General features: G+C 43.5%; 1 protein-coding gene and 2 non-coding genes across 3 annotated transcripts in view; all 3 read right to left on the minus strand.

Annotated features, from left to right (window-relative positions):
* Nucleotides 1–574: 574 nt before the first annotated feature.
* Nucleotides 575–27,608, minus strand: part of GRB2 (growth factor receptor bound protein 2) — a 74,927-nt gene continuing 47,893 nt past the window's right edge. The window contains exons 3-6 of the mRNA XM_012778799.3: nucleotides 12,560–12,657; nucleotides 5,296–5,418; nucleotides 1,855–2,023; nucleotides 575–1,101 (exon numbers count right to left, since the gene is read on the minus strand). Of these exons, the coding sequence (XP_012634253.1) occupies nucleotides 916–1,101; nucleotides 1,855–2,023; nucleotides 5,296–5,418; nucleotides 12,560–12,657 (576 nt within the window). The 3' untranslated portion in view covers nucleotides 575–915. The remainder of the gene's footprint in view (nucleotides 1,102–1,854; nucleotides 2,024–5,295; nucleotides 5,419–12,559; nucleotides 12,658–27,608) is intronic.
* LOC142862252 (U6 spliceosomal RNA) lies at nucleotides 14,351–14,457 on the minus strand. The gene has a single exon (XR_012913328.1). It is a non-coding gene; the product is annotated as a U6 spliceosomal RNA (small nuclear RNA).
* LOC142862278 (U6 spliceosomal RNA) lies at nucleotides 17,311–17,416 on the minus strand. The gene has a single exon (XR_012913349.1). It is a non-coding gene; the product is annotated as a U6 spliceosomal RNA (small nuclear RNA).

Consider the following 27,608-nt stretch of genomic DNA (forward strand, 5'->3'; position numbering starts at 1 on the left):
GGAGGCCCCCTCACACCCCAAGGGCTCACAGACATTAAAGCTGAACCCTAAAGACTCCTGGTTCGGTGCGGGTGGGGGAAGGCCCTGCCCCCACTTCCACTTGTCTCCTCTTCTCTACCCTGTTCCCCCTCCCGTAGGGAAAAATATTTACACAGAGTAGGAGACAAACTGGCTGAAAAGCTCTGGACTGTCTTTAACTTATTTTAAAACAAAACAAATAAAAAAACACCACTCAGAAGCAACCCTTGAAATAAGGAAAAAGGCACTAAGAAAACAACATGCTCAATAATACCATTTGGAAGGGAAAACGAAGTGGAAAAAGAGACGTTAGGTTGGAGTTTGACTTTCTCAAGAAGCCAAAGGGGCAGGCACACGCTGTCCTTTCACCCCTGTTTCTAACTCGGACACAGAATAAGCTGGGTGCCGGGGCCCACATGACCCCTCCCCTGGAGGAAGCGGTCTCGGCCTTCCCCTGCCCTGCCCTCTCTGTGTGTGCATACATGAAGAACACAGCGCTGTCCTCCCTTCGGCCATCCCGACTAACAGACGTTTGCATAGAGAAATACCAGCCCACTTGTTTCTTGTCTTTATTACTGGCGTCAGCTAGGACTATACGTGGCCTTAAACATCATGCACTGATGGACAGACGAGAAAAAGGATGAAGAAAAGGATAAAGGGGCGAAAAAGGAGCAGCGGTGAAAATTTGTAATAAAAACTCTTCTTAATTTATAGGTAAGTTTTGGCATTTTTATATCCAGCGCCCCCTCCCACCCCCCAAAGTTCCGCCCAAAGTGAGGAGGTCACCAGGGCGACCCAGCCGGGTATTCTGAGGCTGCTGTGAGAGGCAGCTTGTGGGTTTAATTCTTCTGTATGTTTGTAATTTTTCATTTGCTTTAAATAATCTCTTCCTGATTCTTAGACGTTCCGGTTCACTGGGGTGACGTAATTGCGGGGAAACATGCCGGTCTGCCCGTGGCAAGCCCCCTTCCACCAGTTGGGGTCTGAGTTATCCATGACGTGGATAAAGTCTCCCCGACGGAAGCCCAGCTCGCCATCCTCCTGGGGGTCAAAGTCAAAGAGGGCCTGGACGTATGTTGGCTGCTGCAAAAGAGCAGGGAGAAAACACACCTGTCAGCCACCTCCTAGGTCAGACTAGTTACTAGGGGGAGACAAATGTGGCCAAATTATTCACATTTCCTCAAGTAACCTCCCAGCTCCCAGCCCCCATCCCTCCTTACACATTCTAAGTTCTAGGCGGGTTTAGTGGAGTCTCCCACCAATGCTCAGAAGATATTAGGGCATGTCTCACTGCGGGTGGCCAACTGTGCCACGTTACCGAGTAGAGAGCAAGTGGTGCCTGGAGGGGAAGGCACGTCAGAAACAGCAGTGCAGGTTTCAGTCACGGTCCCAGGATTTGAAAACATCTGCGTTTCAATCACTTACAACAGGTTTACACAGTCAAAAGGTCTAGGTCTTGAATAACATACGGTGGTGCGAATCCTAACTCAGGACCAGGGTACGAGGAACGGGAATACAGCAATAAGCAGGACCCTCCTCCCTCACAAGTGTATTCTCCTCACAATTTGCTCACAGGGACAGAATATCGGAGAGAGTGTGTTAAAGACCATCTTCCTAGGGAGGCGGGTGGCCACCCAGCGACACACTGTACGGAGGCAGCCTCTGGGAAAGGCAGAAACATTGTATTTGAAACTACAGATCTTTAGCGTGAATAAAGGGCAACACTTTGAATGAAGAGCACAGACGCCCCAGAAGCAATCCTCTGAGGGCACCTGCTTGCTGGAGGAGTGACTCTCAATTGCTAAAAATGATGCTGATCTCTCTCCTGAGGCTTACCTGTGGCACCTGTTCTATGTCCCGCAGGAATATCTGCTGGTTTCTGGAGACAGATGTGGATCTGTGATAATCTACCAGCTCATTCAAAGAATTGAACTTCACCACCCAGAGGAAATACTTTCCAGCTCCATCTCGGAGCACCTTGAAGTGCTGCACGTCATTTCCAAACCTGGGGAGGGGCAGAGAACACATGTGAAGCAGCCAAAGGGCTCTATCCTGGCTAATCGACAACTCCCTGCCCACTCAGGAGGTGTCTTGAGAGAACCGCTGTTCTGGAGACATCCCTCACAGCCCAGGGGCCCAGGAACTGCAGAGCAACATGACTCTGGCTGGAGAGAGCTGGGACAATCACCAAGCACTTCTGGGACCCCTCCATATGGCTAAAGAGCACCAGCAACACCCAGAATCCTCACTAAACAGGGAACCCCCACCTGCAGTCTAATTCCGAAGGTGTGAGAGAGAACGTCCTAAACTACTCCACATTTCTGCGTGCCCCGCACCCTGCCAAATTAAATAGCCTTGCTTAAGACAAGAGGGTGACTCAGTTAACTCTCCCCAAATAATTAAAACCTTATGTGATATTCAAAGACTAGAAAAGGTGAGATAGGAAGCAGGTGAGAAGGTACTGGAAATATTTTGAACAATTCTCTTGTAAGTGGAAACAGTTCAAAATCATGTTCTCTCTCCATTTAGGAATTTTAATTCTACCTCAGAACAAAAGGAAATACGAGGACAATAAAAGAGGCCCAGACACACAAAAACAAAAACTTCTCCATCACCAGATAACACGCTCCCTCCCTTCTCTTACACTGGCTGCCAAACCTTACTGGTGACTGACTGGTACAGGCCCCCGGGTTTCTCATAGCGATATCTGGCTAGATCACCAGCTCAGTGAGGGCTCTGCTGTCCTGTTCACAGCTGGCTGAGCCCTCAAAGGCACTCTCTGAACATCTGTTCAATGAATGAATCAGCCTCCCTTCAATCTCAAAGCTTAAAGAAACCAAACGTTGTGAAGAACAATCCAGCAGGTGGCAGCACTGAACTTCAAGGAAGCCATTGAATAAGAGATACCAAGTTTTTGGAAACAGTACTGCTTTTTCACGCAAGAAAAAATGTGGAAGGTGAGAAAACTTCATTAGGAAGGGCATATTCACGTCGCACTTGTCACTCCACAGAGGCCCACTCCCACTGGTGCCATGCAGACCATTTCTTAAAAGAGCACGGGGCCCCTGACAGGGCATGTTTATGTTAACTACAGAGTTCAAATCAGACTGAAGACATCCTGAAACTATGGAAACACTGCAGAAACTGCTGATTCCTCGACTTCCTTTGGAAGGTGTGTTGTTAAAGGCAGTAATGACACCTGTTTTATTTCTATAACAATAAACTCATTAACTCCTTAAAAGATTCTATTTGATAAAACAGGTGGCTGGGCAGCAGACAGGCAGCCCAAGCCCAGCACTATGGCTCTCCAGTGGTTCTGGTCACCAGTGATTAACTACTTGTACTCATCCTATACCATCTCATTTATACCCAGGTCACCATAAAATATAAGGAAAACAGATGACATACAAGTTCATGAGAAGCAGACAGACAATAATTCCACAAACCCACACCAAGATGCTCTTCCTTGCCCTGACGTGCCCATGTTCAATCCAACCCTTCGGAAAGCCTTGGTGGAAGAGGAAACTGTGTAAAGTATATCCACTATGACTTTTCCATATGTTGGGAATAAAAACTACACAGCAAATATATTTGTGAAGTATTACAAGTATCACCTTAACCCTTTCATATTTTCCTTCAGAAAAAGAACACAACTATAAATTTAAATCTATTCTTCAAAAAAACTATACTTTAACCACACATTGGTCCTAAAATAAGATATTCAGTTCAATTTTGAAATTGAAAAGTCTCATGCTTTATATCATTTATAAATGGGGAATGGTTTTATAATCTTCCTTTAACCACTTTAGTACAGCGCTCACTGGCCGCGAAACCTTGCCCACAGCCGACACTCACAGTCCGCATGACAGTTTGTGCTGTGCATTGGCGATGAGTCCGTTTTGCTCTTGTGTGATGAGGAAAGCTTTAAAGCACTGAAAGCTTGTTTTACTTTACAGGCAGCTTTACTTGTAATGTAAATCAGAATAGGTAACATATACATATAAGTTTCCATTACGTTATTTTTAAATGTTCACAATTTTATTTTGATAAATGAAAAATTAGAAAAGTCATATCAAGCTGTCGGCTAAAGTGGACGCTCAGCTGTGCGCATTCATCTGTGGCTGTTGAATATAGTTGACGCTCCTACTGAAATGGTTAAAAAACAATCTTGGCTAGGCACAGTGGCTCACACCTGTAATCCCAGCACTTTGGAAGGCCAAGGCAGGAGGATCACTTGAAGTCAGGAGGTCAAGACCAGCCTGGGCAACATAGTGAGATCCCCATCTCTACAAAATATTAAAAAATTAGCCTGATGTGGTGGCACATGCCTGTAGTCCCAGCTATGTAGGAGGCTTAGGTGGGAGGATTGCTTGAGACTGGGAGCTGAGGTTGCAGTGAAGTTCCAATGTATTATCTCCATGCTTTCCAAGGCGGTAAAACTCCCTACTTCCCCATTCCCTGATTACCAGCTCCCCTCCACATTTAAATTCACCACTGGGGAAAGCACAAACCCCAAATCCCTCGTGGTAGTCTTTAAAGGTGATCTGAGGGGCCTAGGATGGGGCTGGTCGATTGAAGCTACTTGGGAAAGGCAAGCCAAGGCAGCTGCAGGAATCCTACAGAAGGCGAGGGTGCTCCGATGAGGGAACAGGACCAAGGAGTGGTGGGGATTAGGGAAACTAGAGAGAACAGGCCATCTGGAGGGAGCTGCTGCCAGACTCCTGAAGACTGTTCCCACATGCGAATCTACACCTAGTGGTGCTAGGACTAGTTCTCAAGAGGTGCGAGAAATTATGATTTTAATGTGAAATTAAAATACTGTTGGCCAGATGCGGTGGTTCATGCCTGTAATCCTAGCACTCTGGGAGGCCGAGGCAGGCGGATTGCTCGAGGTTAGGAGTTCAAAACCAGCCTGAGCAAGAGCCAGACCCCGTCTCTACTATAAATAAAAAAAGAAATTAATTGGCCAACTAATATATATAGAAAAAATTAGCTGGGCATGGTGGTGCATGCCTGTAGTCCCAGCTACTCGGGAGGCTGAGGCAGGACGATTGCTTGAGCCCAGGAGTTGGAGGTTGCTGTGAGCTAGGCTGACGCCACGGCACTCACCCTAGCCCAGTCAACAGAACGAGACTCTGTCTCAAAAGAAAAAAAAAACAAAAACTGTTTAGGCTAAACCTCTACTGGTTTGTGTGTAGCCAGACACTTGACCAATGGCTTTGTGATTGAGACCAGTCAGAGGCAGGATTCCAGGTGACTAGAGCAGGAAATACTTACTTGACAGAGAGAGAGAAGTCCCCAGGAGCACTCTCACTCTCTCGGATAAGAAAGGCCCCATCGTGCCGTTGTTTGCTAAGCATTTCTTCTGCCTTGGCTCTGGGGATTTTGCCAAAAAACCACCTAAGGAAGGAAGGCAAGCCAGTCAACATTTGCTTCCCCACAAAGAAATGGGATGTTCAGTCTTCGAAGTGGAATGACACAACTCCTTGCAGGTAAAGTGCCCCCAGCCTCACCATGCACAGTACAGATCCCAGGCCCTCCCCAGAGATGGTCCTTCAAACAACTTCACCCTACTCCACCTTCCACAAAGCAACGCAACAAGGCACTAGCGTGGGCCACTCTTTCTACAGAGGAGGGCATGTGTCCACTGGGCTACCTGCTGACTTATCAGAAAGGCACCCGGGAAGCCCACGGCTATGGGCTGGAGTACAGGACTGACCACACAAAGGGACACAAGGCTACAAGGGGACACACTGACCACACAAGCTGCAAGGCCCCTCCTTGCAGCTGTTCGATAAGGTCACAGCTCTGTCACAGCAAGGTAGGGGGAAAGGGGTGAGGAAACAGGGAAGGCCCAGGAGGAGGCAGGGCTACTTCTGCCAACAGCCCAAAGGGAAAAGGTTCAGGCTGTGAGAGAGCAGCATTCCTCTCAAGTCCTCCGTGGCCACTGCTCAGTGCTTGGCTTTTGGAAGCCATTAGGAGCATCGTAATTTACCACATGCATAGCAGCTACTTGCAAAATGAAGATTTATTCATGTGAAACAAGTTACAGAGTCTTCTGCTCCCAATACTAATTCACCTTGGCCAGAAGAAAAGTGGCTACACTAATGGAAAATTGTGGGAGCAACTGGCCTGTGGCTCACCAAGAGGAAGAGAAGAACACCTCTAAAAGAGCTTCAAGTCACAGACACCTGGTTCTTGCAAATGAAACCACAACTAATCAGGATGGAGGCACTGTGAAAACTGTCTCTTTTCAAAACTGTCATTAATGTTTTATTATTTTTAAAAAGCAAAACCATTATTTATAGCTAATAAAGACCTACCTTTCATGGTAACTAGCATTCATTTAATATGTAAACATCAAAGCCAACAAACAGTCCATTGAAGTTATAAATCTAATTTACATATCTTACATGTAAGTAACTGTACTGCAAGATGTCTCTGCTAGGAAGGATACATGCAGAAGTGGCCCTACTAGTAACCTCTGAAGGGTCCCACATCTGCCTACTCCTGTCTTTCTCATTTTGCACATGCCAATGCCAGGCTGCCGGGGGCTGGTACAACATACCCACCTGCTTCTACAAGTAACCCAAGGGTATGGCCTGCAGTGCCTGGAAATCAGGCCACACAAGGGAAATCACATATTAACAGAATGATCTCTGAATATAAAAGGACAGCCAACTGTATAGTATTGAAATCAATTAAACATTTTCTAATCTCTAGTGCTTTAATGTTTTTAATGTACTAGCAAGAGGCACACATCTGCCTGGGTACAGCAGAGAGACTCCACAAGATGGCCTCCGCCTGCACGCTCCCCGTACCCCACAGGGCGGGGGAGAAGTTTCTCCTCAGCCACTCTCTTTCCTTCTAGGTCCCCAAGATCTTCCCACTGTGCAGGCATTTTCCTTTCTTTTTCTTTTATTAAGATATAAAGTAATGAATATAGGCAGGCGCAGTGGCTCACTCCTGTAATCCTAGCACTCTGGGAGGCCGAGGCAGGCGGATTGCTCGAGGTTAGGAGTTCAAAACCAGCCTGAGCAAGAGCGAGACCCCGTCTCTACTATAAATAGAAAGAAATTAATTGACCAACTAATATATATAGAAAAAATTAGCCGGGCATGATGGCACGTATCTGTAGTCCCAGCTACTCGGGAGGCTGAGACAGGAGGATTGCCTGAGCCCAGGAGTTGGAGGTTGCTGTGAGCTAGGCTGACGCCACGGCACTTACTCTAGCTTGGGCAAAAAAAGCAAGACTCTGTCTCTAAATAAATAAATAAAGTAACGAATATAAATTATAATAGCCTAGATGTGCATGAAGTAAAAACAAAACGTAAGACTCTTCCCTCAAACTCCCCAGAGACAGCAACTGTTGGCAATTATAATACATGTTTCTAGACTTTTCTTTATGGTGTACAAATACATAAATATGGTTGCAGTGTTTCCTTGCCCAGCTTAAAATTAACTTAATTTTATTTTCTTTTTTTTTTTTAAATTTTATTTTCAATTAAAAAAATAAATTGCTAGCTCTCTGGGAGGCTGAGGCGGGCGGATTGCACAAGGTCAGGAGTTCAAAACCAGCCTGAGCAAGAGCGAGACCCCGTCTCTACTATAAATAGAAAGAAATTAATTGGCCAACTGATATATATATAAAAAATTAGCCGGGCATGGTGGCGCATGCCTGTAGTCCCAGCTACTCGGGAGGCTGAGGCAGAAGGATTGCTTGAGCCCAGGAGTTTGAGGTTGCTGTGAGCTAGGCTGACACCACGGCACTCACTCTAGCCTGGACAACAAAGCGAGACTCTGTCTCAAAAAAAAACAAAAAACAAAAAACAACAACAAAAAAAATTGTAGTTAAGTATGAATTACAACATAAAAAAGACAGGTTTGGAATGTGTTGCTTAAAAAAAGTACTCTAATTAAATAAACACATCCATGTTTCAAGCACCCAGATCAAGAAATAAAAAATTAGTTTAGAGATCATTTTCATTAAGCAAACATTTCTTCTGTATCTGCTTCTATTTCTACTAATGTACACGCCTCTCTCAGATGTCCCATATAACAGAAGGGGCATCAAATTATGCTATGTGATGAAAACCTATCACTCTCAGTTAAAACATTAAAATGCCACCACTCCACATTTCCACAGCATTTTATATCATTTATACATTTCCATTTATAAATCCCTTGATAATATTAAGCACACTTATTTTAAAGTTTGTATCTGACCACTTGGTCATTACCTAGAACCCGCTGTTTGTTCCTTCCCTTTGTTCTTTGATCATAAGGCATCGTCTCTTCTAATGCCTGGTCATGACTACCTGGGGCCATTCTACTTCTGTTCTCCTCATTCCTCAGTACGGTTTGCTGTACCAGCCAGAGGCCTGGGGACTTATTAGCAGGGCCATCCCACTCCACACACGATTTGGCAGGTCCTGAATACCCAATTTTTTTTTTCTCCTAGCCCCATGCTCCTAAAAGCTCAATTAGGCTTCTTATTCTTGTTAGCCACTTCTTCTGGGGACACCTCTAGGGGACAAAGGCCCCAAATGCTGGGCTTTGCTCATCCAGTTTTGCTTTTCTGGGGTCTTGGCCCTGTACCTATTCCCTACCTGCTGGGTAATCAGATACCTTCAAAGAGATGCTTTCAGCCTTCCATCCAGCTTTTCTCATTGTTCTTACAAGGCACCATTTCTTTAAATGGTGATATTTAAGTGCAATTATATGCCTCTAGTCAAATATTTTAAAAATCTTTCAAAAGATAGGTTTATACTACAACAGAAATAGCAGAGGGGAGAAAGCTAAGGGGAGGAGAAGGCTTATTTCCCAATTCAATTCTTCACTACATCCCATAACCGACAGTCCACATGCATTTAATATGAAGAGGACATATCTGGATGCCCCCAGTATATGTACCTCATATTACAATACTAACACCAACAATCACGTTGTAGCCTGGGTTTAGGTTGTTAATTCAAGTGCTATATTAGGTGAGAGTGTATTCCATTTTATATTTATTTTATTTATTTATTTTGAGACAGAATCTCACTCTGTTGTCCTGAGTAGAGTGTAGTGGTGTCAGCTTAGCTCACAGAAACCTCAAACTCCTGGGCTGAAGTGATCCTTCTGCCTCAGCCTCCCAAGTAGCTAGGACTACAGGCACACACCACAACATCCAGCTGATTTTTCTGTTTACAGTAAAGATGGGGTCTCGCTCTTACTCAGGCTGGTCTCAAACTCCTGAGCTAAAGCGATCCTCCTGCCTCGGCCTCCCAAGAATGCTAAGATTACAGGCATGAGCCACCATGCCTGGCCCTGTATTCCCTTTTATACTTTCCTCTTCCTCCCTAAACACAAAAAAGGAAGGCGCAGGGGACTCTGTGCTGTACCACAACTAGGAGGCTAACCCCAGTCCTACATTTGGGAATGCCCAGTCACCCACCAGCCCTGCAGTGAGAACCATGGGTGTAATGTCATACCCCAACACAGGTTCAAGCATGGCCTTTTCCGGCAATATGGTAGAGTTAGATAAATAAGGATTTTTAAGTTTGTAATTTCCCTTTTCAGAGCTCAGAGTGGATGAACACTGCCCACCCTTCAGCCAGAGTCTGCCAATAACACCGCTTCGGAGCCCGAGCCAGATGCTTCCAATCAACACTATCCCCAGGTTCTTTGTAACTGGGAAAAGTTCAGGCACGAGAGTGACTCTTCCAACCAGTCTGTCAGTAACTGCAACTTTGCAAGAAAGGTGGCCCTTCCTATCTTTCCTTAGTCAAGATTCAAAATGCCTATGGTTACCTGGTTGATCGTGCCAGTGTAAGGGGAAAGAAAAGAAGAAAATAAATTTAAAAATAAAAATAAAATGCCTATGTTACCTGAAACAATCAGAAGAAAAATAAGGATTTAGAGCAATGGGTATTTAATATAAAATTATAGCATGATGTTCTGATGAATTCCCTTTCAGTCCAAAAATATGAAAATAAGATAGAACTTCAGTTGGTGTTGTTATTGTTGGGTCTAGGGCAGGAGCGAGGAAACAGGGCCTTTGGTCTAAATCTGCCATTTTTTTTATGTGGCCCACAACTAAGACTGTTTTTAAAATTTTAAGAAGTTGTTAAAAGAAAATTTTTTTTTTTTTTTTTTTTTTTTTGAGACAGAGTCTCACTTTGTTGTCCAGGCTAGAGTGAGTGCCGTGGCGTCAGCCTAGCTCACAGCAACCTCAAACTCCTGGGCTCAAGCGATCCTCCTGCCTCAGCCTCCCGAGTAGCTGGGACTACAGGCATGCGCCACCATGCCCGGCTAATTTTTTATATATATCAGTTGGCCAATTAATTTCTTTCTATTTTATAGTAGAGACGGGGTCTCGCTCTTGCTCAGGCTGGTTTTGAACTCCTGACCTTGAGCAATCCGCCCGCCTCGGCCTCCCAAGAGCTAGGATTACAGGCGTGAGCCACAGCGCCCGGCCAAAGAAAATTTTTAAGAAGAAGATTTGACAGGACAGAAACTATACATGGCCCACAAAGCCTAAAATATTTGCTGTCTGGCCCTTTACAGAAAACAAGTTTAGCCAACCCTTGATCTAGGGTTTATTCTTAGGATGAATGAACTGAAGGAAACAGAAGTGCACCAGCTACTTAGCGTGCAGGGGACCTGGGGAGGATATGCTGTGTGACCCTGTGGGTCCCTCCCACTCCTAGTAAACAGTGCCAGTGGGGAGCGGTGGCTCACACCTGTAATCCAAGCACTCTGGGAGGCCGCGGCGGGCGGATTGTTCCAGGTCAGGAGTTCAAAACCAGCCTGAGCAAGAGCGAGACCCCATCTCTACTATAAATAGAAAGAAACTAATTGGCCAACTAATATATACATATAGAAAAAATTAGCCGGGCATGGTGGCACATGCCTGTAGTCTTAGCTACTTGGGAGGCTGAGGCAGGAGGATTGTTTAAGCCCAGGAGTTTGAGGTTGCTGTGAGCTAGGCTGATGTCGTGACACTCATTCTAGCCTGGGCAACAAAGTGAGACTCTGTCTCAAAAAAAAAAAAAAAAAAGAGAGAGAAAGAAAGGAGGGAGGGAAGGAGGGGGAGGGATGGAGAGTGAGAGAGAGAGAAAAAGAAGCAAGCACAGTGTGCGGCTAAGATCTTGCTCTGGTACTTGGGGGATGTGCTGGAGCAGCACGTGGTGCAATCAGAGCAGCGATGAGGTGGAAACGGCCAGCGGGCTGCTGTCAAGGCGAGATAAGTCATCTGAAGCCTCACCTACCACCACCGTCAAGGCAAGTACACAGCGCCCCAACAGTGGTCTAGCCTGGGCGTGGAAAGCCTCAGCTGCCCCTGACATACTCACAAGGTAACACCAATGACTGCCTCTGCAGTAGGAGCAAGGGCAGCGAATGAGAGGTGGGCGAGGGTGGGAGGACAGGAGTCTGTAAAGGCTCCCAGGTCCCACTGTGTCGCATATCAATATAAACCAGGGGGTGGAGGTTCTGAAAAAACTTAAACATGTTCACCACTCTCAGAAGCCTGGAGGAGAGCATATTTCATTCTCTGAAGTGGGAACACTAAGCTAGAGGCACAAACATTTATTGGGAGCCATAATATGCCATTATATGCCAAGCACTGTGCTCTGGGGATACAAAGATTATCAAGATACTGTTCCAATGGATCATCAAACATATAAACACAAAACCACGTGGTAAGTACCCTTTCTAAAGTCGAGAAATGCAGAATTATGAAACACATATGGCCCCAAACATTTAAAGAAAAATAATTATGGACCTGCAAAACTACTGTTTTATTTTTGAAGATCACAGATAGTTGTTATCAATCTAAAATGTGTATTATTGCTCATGCCTGTAAACCTAGCACTCTGGGAGGCTGAGGCAGGAGGATCGCCTGAGCCCAGGAGTTTGAGGTTGCTGTGAGCTAGGCTGACGCCATGGCACTTTAGCCCAGGCAACAGAGTGAGACTCTGTCTCAAAAGTAAATAAGTGGCCGGGCGCGGTGGCTCACGCCTGAAATCCTAGCTCTCTGGGAGGCCGAGGCGGGTGGATTGCTCGAGGTCAGGAGTTCGAAACCAGCCTGAGCAAGAGCGAAACCCCGTCTCTACTATAAATAGAAAGAAATTAATTGGCCAACTAATATATATATACAAAAAAAAAAAAAATTAGCCGGGCATGGTGGCGAATGCCTGTAGTCCCAGCTACTTGGGAGGCTGAGGCAGGAGGATTGCTTGAGCCAGGAGATTGAGGTTGCTGTGAGCTAGGCTGACGCCATGGCACTCACTCTAGCCTGGGCAACAAAGCGAGACTCTGTCTCAAAAAAAAAAAAAAAAAAAAAAAAAAGTAAATAAGTAAATTGTGTATTATTATTGACTATTATACTGTATCATATGTTACTATTAACATGCAAAATCAACACCTTTGTCAATTCACTGGAAAGACAGAATAAAAGGCATGACATCCATCCCAGTGATCTCAACTTTAAAAACAGTATTTGAAACAAGCAGGTTGGTTCCAACCCTTTGGAGCCCCGTAGAGCGCAACTCACGGATGTGGCTTCATTTCTATGTAGTTCTTGGGGATGAAGCCGTCCTTTCCATTGAGCTCTGCCTTGTACCAATTTTGATCACACTCTTCATTCAAAACCTGAAAAGAAATAAGATGACAAGGGGAAAAAAAAATCATTTCCTTTTCCCTTTTAAAAGGGTGGCCACAAGACAATTATGCTATCTTTTAGGTTTGTTCATGAAAGGTCTTATTTGAAGTACTATCAACTATGTGGATGTTAAGATTTCTTGTAATTTCAAATAACCAGCATTATATTAAACTCTATTAAAATTAAAAAGAAATTGTCTCTGGAAATGAAAGGTAAGGCTCCCAAACATCTAGAATAACCCTGTAGTTTTATTAAAAACTACAATGATACAAAATATTAATAATATTTGTAAGATACATTCATAACATTTATTTTTATTTTTTGAAGACAGGGAGGGTCTTGCTCTGTCACCCAGGCTGGAGTGTAGTGGTGTCCTCATTGCTTACTGTAACCTCAAACTCCCAAAGTGCTAGGATTATAGGTGTGAACTACCACACCCAGCCTCCACTCATACTTTTTAAATCTTCATAAAATAGTGAACTGTGCTTTGGCCAGCAAAGGCATTGTGCTGTTAGACAATTACAAAGCACACAGTAAGGATAAGGATGAGTTTTGGGAGGGAAAGTGCACTTAACCTGCCACACCACAGTTCAGTCGCCTGTCCCTGCACTGGTGGCACAGAAGACTGAACAGACTTTGAGAAAAGGAGCTCTTTTAAAAGTCGCTTAAGGCCAAGATTCTGTTACTTGCCCAAAACAAAGACTTGAAGAAAAATGTGGCCTAACAATATTATAAAGCATCATCATATAGTAATAATTCAAAACAAAAACCTATAGGCTTAGATAAACAAGAGCTTTATTTATTGATTGATTGATTGATTGAGACAGAGTCTCACTTTGTTGCCCAGGCTAGAGAGAATGCTGTGGCGTCAGCCTAGCTCACAGCAACCTCAAACTCCTGGGCTCAAGTGATCCTCCTGCCTCAGCCTCCCGAGTAGCTGGGACTATAGGCATACGCCACCATGCCCGGCTATTTTTTTCTATGTATATATTTAGTTGGCCAATTAATTTCTTTCTATTTTTAGACGAGACAGCATCTCACTCTTGCTCAGGCTGGTTTCGAACTCCTGACCTTGAGCGATTCTCCTGCCTCAGTCTCCCAGAGTGCAAGGATTACAGGCGAGAGGCAAGAGTTTTATTTTTCGTCCCTTTCCTCCATATCAATGGAGATGGGCTTTTTTTTTTTTTTTTTTTTTTTGAGACAGAGTCTCGCTTTGTTGCCCAGGCTAGAGTGAGTGCCGTGGCGTCAGCCTAGCTCACAGCAACCTCAAACTCCTGGGCTCGAGTGATCCTTCTGCCTCAGCCTCCCGGGTAGCTGGGACTACAGGCATGCACCACCATGCCCGGCTAATTTTTTATATATATATATCAGTTGGCCAATTAATTTCTTTCTATTTGTAGTAGAGACGGGGTCTCGCTCTTGCTCAGGCTGGTTTTGAACTCCTGACCTTGAGCAATCCGCCCGCCTAGGCCTCCCAAGAGCTAGGATTACAGGCGTGAGCCACAGCGCCCGGCCGAGATGGGCTTTTTTTTTTTTTTTTAAAGAGACAGGATCTCGCTATGATGCCCAGACTGGACTTGAAGTCCTGGGATCAAAGGATCCTTACATCTCATCCTCCCAAGCAGCTGGGACTATAGATGCACGCCATCACATCTGGCTATGAACAGTTTTTTTTTCCCCAATGAAAATATGGAATGCTTCACAAATTTTCGTGTCATCCTCAAGCAGGGGCCATGTTAATCTTCTCTGTATTGTTCCAATTTTGATATATGTGCTGTCGAAGCAAGCACTATGAACAGTTTTGGAAAACATCTTAATGATTAATGAGTGAGATGTGTATATACTCTCCTGAGTTCTCAGAAGAGAGAGGAGAGTCAGGCTGACAAAGAGCTGTTATCTATCTGGGCATCAAAACAGAATATGGTAATCACTTAGAAAAGGCCAATTTTGATTTGTGAGCAATTTTTGTGGAAAAAGACAACTGTGCTACATTCCAGGGGCTCACACAGCTGCACACTCTTCTTGTGACCTTTCCGAAAACAAAGGCAAATCCCTCCTAAAAAGTGTCCCCTTCCCCAGTGAACAAAACTCCAGGGCAACTCCCAGATTTGGCATCAATTTAGAACTACAGTTGTCTACAGAACAAAATTATTCCTTGGTGTTTAGTATGCTTTTCTGCCCCAGAAGGCAGGGAAATATGGAATTAATGCTTTTTATTTTTATTTATTTATTTATTTTTTGAGACAGAGTCTCGCTTTGTTGCCCAGGCTAGAGTGAGTGCCGTGGCATCAGCCTAGCTCACAGCAACCTCAAACTCCTGGGCTCAAGCAATCCTGCTGCTTCAGCCTCCTGAGTAGCTGGGACTACAGGCATGCGCCACCATGCCCGGCTAATTATTTCTATATATATTAGTTGGCCAATTAATTTCTTTCTATTTATAGTAGAGATGGGGTCTTACTCTTGCTCAGGCTGGTTACGAACTCCTGAATTAATGCTTTTTAAAAATGTAATGTTTGAATACATAAATGGTTGCAATTTTGGTTATCTGAAAAATTTTAGTATCCAGAATATCACTTTACCAGATAGTTAAGGTACTGCTGTGCATGCCTCTAAACCTCTTTACTCTAAAATTTAAGGAAAGGTTGGTTCAGATGAAGGCAGAACACTGGAGAAACAGCATAGCTGCAACTCTGGGCCACCCTGGGAGTCAGAGACAAGTGTGGAAGCCCTGACACTGAGATGATGTAATTTAAAAGATGTTTAAAAGTTAAGTTCTATTCAAATGCTTAAACATACAAAACAGCAAAAGACACAGATGAACATAAGTGAATCTAAAATGGAGCAGAGGATAACAGAACCACATGTGGGCAAGTTTGCACCTACAAAGACTGTGCTTAATTTTACAGCTCTAGATGAAAGCTCACATCCTTCACGACTAATTTTTAAAGGCCTGATCCGAGTTCTGAGAATGAGAAAGCTGCTCCTCTCTCAGTTTCCCCACAACAGAAGCCAACTTGTCATCTGCTCACTCACCACCTCTCAAAAAATAGACTGGTGAGCTCACCAACCAAAGTTTCATTCAGTTGTGAAAATTCCAAGGAATGTTTGTAGCTGCTACCCCACAGCTATATTTTCTATCCCAACCCCCGTATTCCCTTGAGTTATGACTTTGTAGCCACACAAAACACTTCAGTTTAACAGAAGGACACTGATCAAGAGATGAGATTACGAAAGGAGGAAGACACAAGTTTCAGTGAAGGGTTATTTATTTTTTTTGGAATGAGACTCTGAAAATAATGTTAGAACCCAAATCAGCAAGAAATTTAAGAGATGAGGGCTGAGGTATGCTTTACATGACAAAATTAAAAACATTACAATCAATGGAATTGTGAAAATTCACTAACCTGTTATGATTTTTTCTATATGTGTACACTTCAACCAAAACTTAGAACCATCTCAGTTAAGAAATAAAGCAATAAAATGGTCCACTTCGCATATAAGAAAAACACATCAAGATTTAACACATCTCAAGCACAAACCTCACACCCCTCAAAATATGCAGGGTAGCAGAAAACATCACAGCAAGACTTCAGAACCCCCCATGATGATAGCTCACCGGTGCTATTGTACGAAAGAAATTCCCAGAAGTAAAACTTGCTTCACCGTGGGCAAGTCTGAGTATTTGACATGTTCAGCTTTTCTACATTCTGTGATTCTAATGCCATTATTCACTGTTGCCCCCCTCCCTTGCCCCCAACCTGAGACCATTCTCACAGCAGTGCAAGATTTCCACTTATACCAATACTATTCAAAGCTTTCTGAATATATAGTTTCCTAAAAAAGAAAAAAGCCAGTGGTAAGAAACAGTAGGTCTCAGGGCCATAGTGTGCACCTGACCTGGCAGCCAGAGCACAGGACTCACTCAAGAGACTGAACCAACGCATGGGCTCAAATTCCAACTTTACCAACGATGAACAATGACCATGGACAAACTACCACTCTCTAAATTTTGTTTTCCTAAAGTATAAAGTGGTAATAACACCACCTCCCAGGTTTACTGAGGGAATTAAATGACAAAATGCAATAGGCAGCATAGCAAACAGTATACTGTTACACTCCTACTGTCTAAGTGCACAAACTTACTTCACAATAGTTACTTTGTCCCAGCACTACATCTAATGAAATGTGGCAATCCTGGGGACTGAGTTTTACCATCCCTACATTATTTTTTTAAGCAGGTCTCATTCTGTTGACCAGGCTGGAGTCCAGTGGCATGATCACAGCTCACTGCAGCCTGGAACTCCTGGGCTCAAGTAATCCTCCTGTCTCAATCTCCTGAGTAGCTAGGACTGCAGGCGCATGCCACCACACCCAAGTAATTAAAAACAATTTTTTTAAGAGATGGGGGGGGGGCTCTTGCTATGTTGCCCAGGCTGGTCTCAAACTCCTGGCCTCGGGATTACAGATGTGAGCCATTGTGCCCGACCAAATTAAATCTCTTTGATGCAACACTGTTCAATGGCACCAAGAGTATACATATTAACAGAAGAGCAGGATTCTTATCTTATTCTGAAAACACACATGTACGAGACTTCTGTATTTACTTCAAAAAACAATTTTAAATGCAGAGTTCAAGAACTACAATCACTAATTCCCTTCTCTGTCCTCCTTTTTAAATTTCTTTGCGCAGGGGCCATGCTAATCTTCCCTGTACTGTTCCAATTTTAGTATATGTGCTGCTTGAAGCAAGCTCTATTATTCCCTGTCCCTACTGTAACAATAACAGGAGAACTGCTCTTGATTTTCTACACAAATTATTAAAAAAGACATCTTCTAGAAAAATAGTATTTTGTTTACAGATTGTTGCCTTCTTCTTTCTTTCTTTTTAGGCTAGTCAGGTGAAGTATTAGGAGTGGAGAAAGAACAAAGAAATCTGTAAATGGTTGTGATCAATTAGTTGTAAACACCACTGCACTTGGCCCAGCCAACTGTTGCATTTTGAAATATGGAGATATTTCGAGATATTTCCTGGCCTAAACATATTCAGTCATCTGTAAATGACTAAGAAATAGGCATCATGCTTTTTTTTAAAAAGGAAGAAGCTGTACAGTTATGGTCTCATCAAACCTTTCAACATAAGCTCCAATTCTAACAGCTTGTAGGGGGTTCAACATTTCTTCAGGGAAAAATTATTCAAAGTTTTATTGATCTGTGAAGCAATTTGTACAAGAGCATTTGTGCATGAAAGATAGGAGCAATTACATTTAAGCTTTTAACACATAAAAAATCCAAAATACCATTTGTAGCTGCTCCCTGCATTAGAGAAATTCAACATAAGCCCGTAAAGTTTTCCTTAGTTAATCAAAGGCCCAGGTAAAACCAGTCCAACCCCTGAGTGTTAATCCATCAGCCAATCAGCCAATCCCAAAAGGACAATACTGAAATACTGCCATGACTTGAAGACAAATTTTGAGAATCCTAGTGACGCCTACCATATAATTTCAAGTTCCTAGAAAAGAGTGCAAGCACATGCATACACTTTCTAAAGATTTTAACTCTTAAAGAACGAATTATACAGGGCCCGGGCTAGGGTAATAGTACTGAGAGAGCCACTGAAAACTCAGTTCTCTTCAGTTGCCTGCTAACATATTTTATTAGAAACTATCAGAATGTTCTCCAAATTCCCCTAGTATGGGTTATTGACTCAGTCTCAAGCTACACTGATTCATTACTAACACTTTAAATAAGTGCTTTACAATTACCACTTCCATCTGCTACCATTTTTGTTCAACATGAAAAACATCTTGGCTATGCTGCTTGCTACACTGTATGCCAAATCATGAAAAACACCCACAATGCAGACAAGCTATTACGAATAACTTAAAGGTGGTTCAATAATTAAAGCTCCTGGTCCCACAGAAACCTTCAATTGCTTATCCGAATACACAGAGAGCAATAGTTCTCAAGTTCGCCTTGTAGGCCAGTGTCCATCCTGAATGACTACAACTACACTAAGGCCACAGTTCAGTAAAAACACATGAAAGGATCTTTACCCAGCCAGGTATGTACTTGGCCCTTAACAAACAGAAAGTTGAGAAGAAATAAGGTGCATTTTATGAAGTTTTAAAACTCTCCTAATTTTGGTAGATTTATAAAATTGTATATAAATATTAAACTATGATTTTATTAAATAATTAAAAGAAACTTATTCATTTAAATAGTATTCATAATGATACCAAATCAAGAGGGTCTTTTACCTTATGCCATCGCCTCTTTCCACAAGAGCATAATATCTGTGCCATGGAATGCTATTTTAAGTTCTCTTTGAAATTGATATTTCCAGAAGTCTCATTTCTTTAGGGATCCAGGAGTCCTAAATCTTTGATTTTCTATGTCATTTTCTTTTTTTTTGAGAGAGTCTCACTTTGTTGCCTAGGCTAGACTGAGTGGCATGGCGTCAGCCTAGCTCACAGCAACCTCAAACTCCTGGGCTCATGCAATCCTTCTGCCTCAGCCTCCCAAGTAGCTGGGACTACAGGCATGCGCCACCATGCCGGGCTAATTTTTTCTATATATATTAGTTGGCCAATTAATTTCTTTCTATTTATAGTAGAGACAGGGTCTCACTCTTGCTCAGGCTGGTTTTGCACTCCTGACCTCGTGCAATCCGCCCACCTCGGCCTCCCAGAGAGCTAGGATTACAGGCATGAGCCACCGTGCCCGGCCGTCATTTTCTTTTTAAAAAGGAATCTATTTAACAAACTCTAAGAATCCAAAGGGCAGCTGGTGGTCAAGTCTACCTTCTGACCACTAGTGACAGAATGGTGAGAGGTTCTACCTTAGCATCTTTTAAAAATTTTAAAAGGAAAAGAAAAACAGAGAGGGAAGACAAAGCCCCCCAAAATCCCAATTTTCCACAGTAAAAATCATTCACTTTTTTTGTGATAGGGTCTCACTGTATCACCTGGGCTAGAGTGCAGTGGCATCATCATAGCTCACTGCAACCTCAAACACATGGGCTCAATCGATCCTCCTGTCTCAACCTCCTGAGCAGGTGGGACTACAGGTGCGCATTACCATGCCCAGCTAATTTTTATATTTTTTTGTAGAGACAGGGTCTTGTTCTTGCTGAGGCTGGTCTGGACCTCCTGGCCTCAAGAGATCCTTCCACCTTGGCCTCCTAAAGTGCTAGGATTACAACCTGGCCCATTCAACACTTTTATACTACCATCTGAATATGACCCAGTTGTAGCCCAGGAATAGTGTTTTTCTTCCGAACTGTCACCTTTCTAAGCAGCTGCTCTCAGTGGGGATCAGTGTGAAAGGGGAACACATGCAAGTCAGAAGACCAAGGCCCACCAAATGTCCCGTATCAAGGCTTAAGGCTGAATTAGTTTGACCTCAATCTATTTAGTGCCCCAAATGAGTTCAAACACCATTGTTTTTCTGTTCTTAGTCTTCTATAAGTCCAAATTATCCTTCTTCTGGTATTTCTGTTTTCATAATTTGGCCATTACCTACTCTCTGCCCTTGTCATCATTCCTACCCGAAATGAACCCTGCAGCTCAGTCAAGCTAGTCAACTCACTGTACTTCTCTCGTTTTCCCCAGCTGACTGTCCTATCTATAAAATGTTTCACGATGCAGTTCAGAGCTTACAGTCACCATGGCCACCATTCTCTCTGCTTTACTTGTAAAGATGACAACTCATCTATCACTACCGTGTACTTTGTACTGTGGGCTGCTATGCCTTGGCCCCCTCCCAAATTAACCTGCAAGTGCCTTGAAGCTGGCTCCCTATTCATTTCTCATCAGTATTCTCTACAGCTCTTAGAATGGTGTCTGGTGTATTTTGAGGAACTGACTCGTATATGGGAGCTCTGTTGTAAGTAATGCATTCGGTATCCCAGAGCAAGCTAGGGCTAGGGACAATCGAAAGAGCACCACACATTATCCCTTCCTTGGTGGTAAATCAAAACCTCTTAAGTAGACTGATTGTCATGAGTCTGCTGCCTCAAGGAAGGAGAGGCAAAATAAAAGAAGTAATATTAATAGAATTAGGCAATTAGTCTTCTTATAATTTAAGCACCCTGCCAGACTACCTACCGCAAGGAATACCTCAGAAGGGGCTAGACCAAATCTTTTCCACAAGACGACCTGCACATTCTCCTTTCTCCAAGATTAAAAGGTATAAGTGTGGAGACATGGGGGTGGGTGGGTAGAGAATGGAAATTTCGGAATGATAGGGAGAAAGGGATAATAGGTGATGCCTCCGCTGGAGTAGGGAGAGAGGAGGTGTGGCTGTTCCTCCACAGGTGTCCTGCTAATCTCCCTCCTGGATGGGGCAACTCCTGAAAACACGAAGGTGTCTGATTCTGACTCCATCTAATGTTTGACTTGGGACTGACTTTTGCAGGGCGGTAATTTTATAGCTACAACTCTTCCAGAAAAGTTTTTATAAAAGATAGTCTGGAAGACCTTGGGCTTTTTGATTCTTCCATTGAATGGCAACTAAGTTGATGTGGAGAGAAAAATGATTATATTAAGAGTCCAGGACTACTCATGCACTTTTCAAAATGTAAGAATTCCTTCAGGTGGCTTGCTCATGACCGGGCATGGTGGCTCATGCCCGTAATCCTAGCACTCTGGGAGGCCAAGGAGGGAGGATTGCTTGAGCTCAGGGGTTTAAGACCAGCCTGAGCAAGAGCAAGACCAGTCGATAGTAAAAACAAAAAAATTAGCTGGGTGTCATGGGGCACACCTGTTGCCCCAGCTGCTTGGGAAGCTGAGACAAGAGGATCACTTCAGCCCCGGAGTCTGATGTTGTAGTGAGCTATGATGATGCCACTACACTCTACTCGAGGCAACAGAGCAAGACTCTGTTTCAAAAAAGGCTGCTCAAGATATTCTGACAATGGCCGGGCGCGGTGGCTCACGCCTGTAATCCTAGCACTCTAGGAGGCCGACTCGGGTGGATCGTTCAAGGTCAGGAGCTCGAAACTAGCCTGAGCAAGAGCGAGACCCCGTCTCTACTATAAATAAAAAAAGAAATTAATTGGCCAACTAATATATATAGAAAAAATTAGCTGGGCATGGTGGCACATGCCTGTAGTCCCAGCCACTCAGGAGGCTGAGGCAGAAGGACTGCTTGAGCCCAGGAGTTTGAGGTTGCTGTGAGCTAGGCTGACACTATGGCACTCACTCTAGCCTGGGCAACAAAATGAGACTCTGTCTCAAAAGAAAAAGAAGAAGAAGAAGAAAAAAAAAAAAGATATTCTGACAAAACAAGAAGGTAGTTCACATTTAATGGGATATTACTCCACTCAGATTAATCTGGAGGGAGTGAAACCTAAATGCATAGGCAGTATCCCAAAATAAACTCTTTCTACTAAAGGGGTACAAAAAGTGTCCATTCAAAATAACTGCCTTTTGTATTTTGTGACTTGTGGTAGACCTATTACTTTGATGGGGTTGGAATGCTCTCCGAATGTTAGAATTTCAGCTGTAGGAGTGACGGGAAAAAAAGAAGTGGGGGACGGGAGAGGTGGGGAGGGAGGGAGAGGGAGAGACACACACAGATCAGAGAGTTTCACGAGAGAATATTTGGTATATTTGAAAAACTCAACAATCATATGATGGCCTGTACTAGCCAAGTACTGTGCAATCAGAAATGCCAAGCAAACCCTGAGATAGGTGAAATGAAGGTACAATGGACATCCTCCCCCAGGAGCTGACAGTCTAGTGAACTGCCAGTTGCGCCAGTGTGATGGATGCCCAGAGAGCAGGGAGTTATGGGTACTATGGCAAGTATCGATTCCACAGAAAACATCTAAGTTCCAAACACCGAAGATGACCTAACTCCAGCATAGGGAACATTAGGAAAACATCCTAGATGAAGTGTGAATGAGGTTATATTCCTTGTCTCCATCTTTAGCTCTGCTCAGCCTATGAAACTGTGAGTGAAAGGAACACGGCACATTCCCAACTTGCTATCAATGGATTGTTCTCTTGGCCACACTTGGCTATTTTTTTTTTTTTTGAGACAGAGTCTCACTTGTTGCCCAGGCTATAGTGAGTGCCGTGGCGTCAGCCTAGCTCACAGCAACCTCAAACTCCTGGGCTCAAGCAATCCTTCTGCCTCAGCCTCCCGAGTAGCTGGGACTACAGGCATGCGCCACTATGCCTGGCTAATTTTTTTTATATACATATATATTAGTTGGCCAGTTAATTTCTTTCTATTTATAGTAGAGATGGGGTCTCGCTCTTGCTCAGGCTGGTTTCGAACTCCTGACCTCGAGCAATCCGCCCACCTCGGCCTCCCAGAGTGCTAGGATTACAGGCGTGAGCCACCACGCCCGGCCCACACTTGGCTATTAACTAAAAGACTAATTAAGCTTCCTTAAGCTTAAAAGTAAAACCTTTACTAATGGTATCAAGACTTTCTAACTGGAAATAACCAAAACAATCTCAAACTGTAGCTAATTCTTTACTTTAGCAATATGTATTTAGCTACTGTCCTTTTCATCCTGTTCACTAACAGAAGGCATTCAATCTTTCATGAAATTCTATATTCCTCTCTTCAAAAAACAAACAAAATTTAAAAAACCTCCCCCCTCCCAACGCAGGAGCAGCAGTTACTCATGGTTTCGGACGCTGACAGGCAAACCGGCTCCCTAAGGTCTACCTGCTTCCCAGTGGTTCAGCATGAAACAGAGAACAGGAGCTCCTAACAAACCTTTCGCCCTGCAAATTAATGACAACAGACAGTTTATTCAATTCCACTTAAGACCTTATTGATTCTAGAGGTGAACTAAAGGATCAATTGATTTACAGTCATTCTGTGACCCAAGAGCCACCTCAGAGAAAGTTAGTCACTGAAGAGCAGCATTCAGGTTTGCATTTTTCAAACCTGGCTGTACCGTGAGAATGAACTGCAGGGAGGCGCAGGCAGGCACTACTGCAGTATCCCAAGGTAAAACGATAGTGCTTGGCCTGGTGTGGGGCAGTGCAGTAGGTGGGAGACAGATTTGAGATATTTTTGGAGGTAGAATCAAAACAGCTTGGTGAACAGATACTGCTCAGAGGTCTCCCTCTTGGCCACTGATTTCTCCTAAAAAGTGCTTTAGAAAAACTGCTATAAAGTCTCTGGGCAAATTCTCTTTTAAATCCACCATGAGTACAAAGCATAATTTAAATGGGCAGATGGCAATTCCATGCCAGTATCTTCTACCTGTCTCTCCAGATCTGGATGACTCCCTGCTCTGTCTTTTTGCACCCTGGATCTGTCTGGACCACAGCCACAGGCTTTCTCATGCTCTGGTCCTACTGCTGGTAACCAGTAGGGAGGCCTGCAGATCAGAGGAAGGCAGGCTGAGGTCCGGGCACCCATTCACTAAGCTCCCTCCCTGAGGGTGCCAGTGGACCATTTTGGATCCTCAGTTTAAGGTCACAGTCCTTTCCCCCTCCCTCTGCCCCTACTGTCTTCAGGCCTCATGGTGATAACCTGGTTACCAGCTCTAGGCACTGAACCATCCCCTGTGGTTTCTACAGAAATCCTACCCACACCTTGCAAATAGTCTCCTTATTAAAGCCTACTCAAATTAATTGATTTAAGTGTGTCATGTGTTCCCTACTAAGACCCTGACTGACATTATCCTTAAATCAGTTGTATTTGTCCTTTGGAACGCATTAAGGAGATATTTCATCATATAAACTGACATTTGTTATGGGACAAACAGAATGCAGGAAGTATCCATGTTCTACCAACTACTAAGCAGAAGAAAACCATAAAAGAGCCTTACTTTATGAGGTCTACCATTCTTAAGCACTCAAATAATTCTGTTTATTGCTATTAATAAATGTTATGGAGAGCTGAGAAAGGGAGTGAAGGTATGAAAACCTGAGATCTGTAATCTGGTCATTGCTGGACTGTCTTAATGATTTACAGTAGCTGTCCCGTTGAATTGCACTTCAGTTAATGTTTAAGTGTCTACTACGCTGACAGCATTGTGTTAGGAAGCTGCAGTGGAGATTATAAAAGAAGGAAAGACATGGTCCCTGCCCTCAGAAGTGTTTATGAACTAAGGGAGCAATGTATATAAATAAAGAGGGAATAAGTAAAAAGTTAGATAGGGGAAATCACTGACTGTGAGTTGGATACAGAATTCACAAAATGCTTCCAAATTAGCTGCATGGCTAATGTGGAAAGTTTAACTCACATCTGGAAAAATTAGGAAAAAGACAACTTCAGGCAGTTCAGGAATTGAGCAAGAACCTAAAGGTAGAGGAAACTCACACCAGGTTAGAGGGTAAGGTGAGAAAGTAATCTTTCCTTTTATATTTTAATTGGGTTGCAATAAAAGAGGGAGGCACTGCTGTTGAATCCCACTCTGCTGGCTGACCTCTGCCAGGCTATACATTGCCCCCCTGCGATGGGGCTATCATGCTTAAAAGACAAATGGTAATTACATACACTTTGGACAACTGGATGTGGCTCAATCAAGCAGAGTCATCTTTTACAGGTAACCTCACTGGCAACTTCACTCCAGTGCAGAAAAACTGCAGCCTAACAAATCAGACAAGTTACTTTCCACTGCCTCCTCCACCCTGCTAAGGCTGAGAAGCCCAAGAGCCCAGAAATCTTCAAGGACAAGATGCCACATGGATTTACCTAGAATAACTAGATCAAGGAGCTCAAATTCCAGCCTTCTATTTGTACAACTCAGACATTTGAGAGACACTGCCCTGTCCATGGATGATCACACTGGCAAAGATGAAAATAAATTAATACTCAGTGATGGGCATGGTACTGGTGAGAGTATAAAAGGATATACGGATGAAAAGCAATTTGGCCATATGTATTAAAGGTCGGAATTTTTACATCTACTAACCCCACAATGCCATTCTCAGGATCAGGATCCTATCCTAATGAAATAATCAAAGATGTATATCAAGACAGAGGGAGCTGCCAGGCATGGTGGTGTACACCTGCAGTTCCAGCTACTTGGAAGGCTGAGGTGAAAGGATCGCTTGAGCCCAGGATTTCAAAACTGCAGTGTCCAACATAGACTCTGTCTCTTGGGGGGAAAAATAATGAACACGCACGAGTGTCATTTTGAGTCAGTGACTGTGGGAGGCAAGATCATTATAAGTTCAGTTGTGATAAGTTCTATAATGAAAGAGTTCAGGGTGCTCTGTATGAAAGCACACGTGGGGAGATCTAATCACACACAGAGATGGGAGTCAAGGAAAGCTCACATGTGGCAACATGTAAATGGAAACTCCAAGTGTAAAGCAGGATTTAGCTAGGCTTGGGGTGGGCATGGAGAACATAAATGAGAGCAAGAAGTATTCTAGGCAGAGAGAAGGCTGAGAGCAGAGATTCTTGGGTGGAAAGGAAAGGTGTATGGCAGAGTCTGGGGGAGGCCAGAGACAGAGAACTGGGCTGGACCATGCAGGGATTAGAAAAGTATAATAAGGATTTGGGGAATTTGCTCATTATGATGATGGTTCTGGCTTGTGTGTGGCACACAACTCTGAGAGGACAAGGTAGCAGCAGGAAGACCAGGTGGCAAAGGGGTTACTGCAATAAGCTAGGGGGAGAGCAGAAGGGAATTTAGACTACAGCAGGGAAATTCTGTTTTGAAGAGAGTCTAAAATGAACACTGAAAAGCCCACATACGTTATTTTAAGAGTCTAAATAAAGTTCACCCCTTCCTCCCATAAGATCTCTCTCTGTCCTTTTGCAGGAATTGGGACATAATATCATACAGGATCAGATATCAAATTCCATACTATATCATAGGCTTTTCAAGGTGACATAATTTAAAAGTGACAGTTTATTCTCTACCATAAACAGAGAAAGAAAATGTATAAAAGGGATAATCCCTTACTTAGAATAATCCCATTCTTTGAGAACATAGGTGATGTTCTACTTGTTGTACAATTAAAAAGAGCTAAACAAAACTCCTTCTCTTAACCAATTCAAACAGCTATAATATACAGAAAACTTTCAGAATCTATGAAAATATTCCATTTTAACTAGTACATGCTGACACATACTATACACTTATCACATATACTTTCTCTACTTCCAAGAGTGACATTAGCAGGCTTACAGGCCCCCAAATACAGACCCCTTTCATTAAGAAAATGGGCATCAGAGTTCAGGGTGTAACAACGACCTTTTCCTATGCATCTTTAACAGAACTGGAGACAAACTGTTAACTGCTATTAACAGACAGGCTAAATTAACTACCCTCCTTTTGCTGCTGGAGTGGAGGCCTGTCTAGTAATTACCACGTGTCCTGGCCTCCTTCAGGCAGCTGCGGGCTCTGGAGGAGCAGGTTCAGGTTGTGAGGGCCGGGGGCAGGGCAGCCAGGCACAGCCCCTGCTCTCTGCATGCACATCAGAAGGAGACAAGCCCAGCCTTGCTCCGCCTATAGTTTTCTCTCTTTAAGCACCTACACGATGCTCCATGTGGAAAATCAGCACTTTCGTCCCACAGAACTGTCACAACCTGCAGAGAAGAGAGGGACTAAGAGGGCTAAATGATAGGATGCATTAGAGCAAACAAAGGGTTTGTCAGACCCGCAGTTCCTCACAAGAACAAGTTCCTGAGTTCATGTAGCATTTAAAGGAGAAACTTGTGTACCATTCTATGAATCTGCGCCATGCTGCTTTGAAACGGAAGGGTGATCAGGCATAAAGCAGTCTTTCTCTTGCCCACAATAACAAGTAGTTTCCCAAATCAGAAAAGCGATCAGACATTTATATGATCAACTAAGACATGATTACTGTTTGCAGGTACAGAATGGTATCATTAGGCCTTTTTAGTCCCCCCTCTATGTAGTAAAAGGGTTTTAATGTCGTCAATGTCTATGTATAATGGTTAAGGCTATCTGAACTGACTAGAACCAAAATTCTGTTTTCTCCAGTTGAAT

The sequence above is a fragment of the Microcebus murinus genome, chromosome 18 (assembly GCF_040939455.1).
Source record: "Microcebus murinus isolate Inina chromosome 18, M.murinus_Inina_mat1.0, whole genome shotgun sequence".
NCBI classification, from domain to species: Eukaryota; Metazoa; Chordata; class Mammalia; order Primates; family Cheirogaleidae; genus Microcebus; species Microcebus murinus.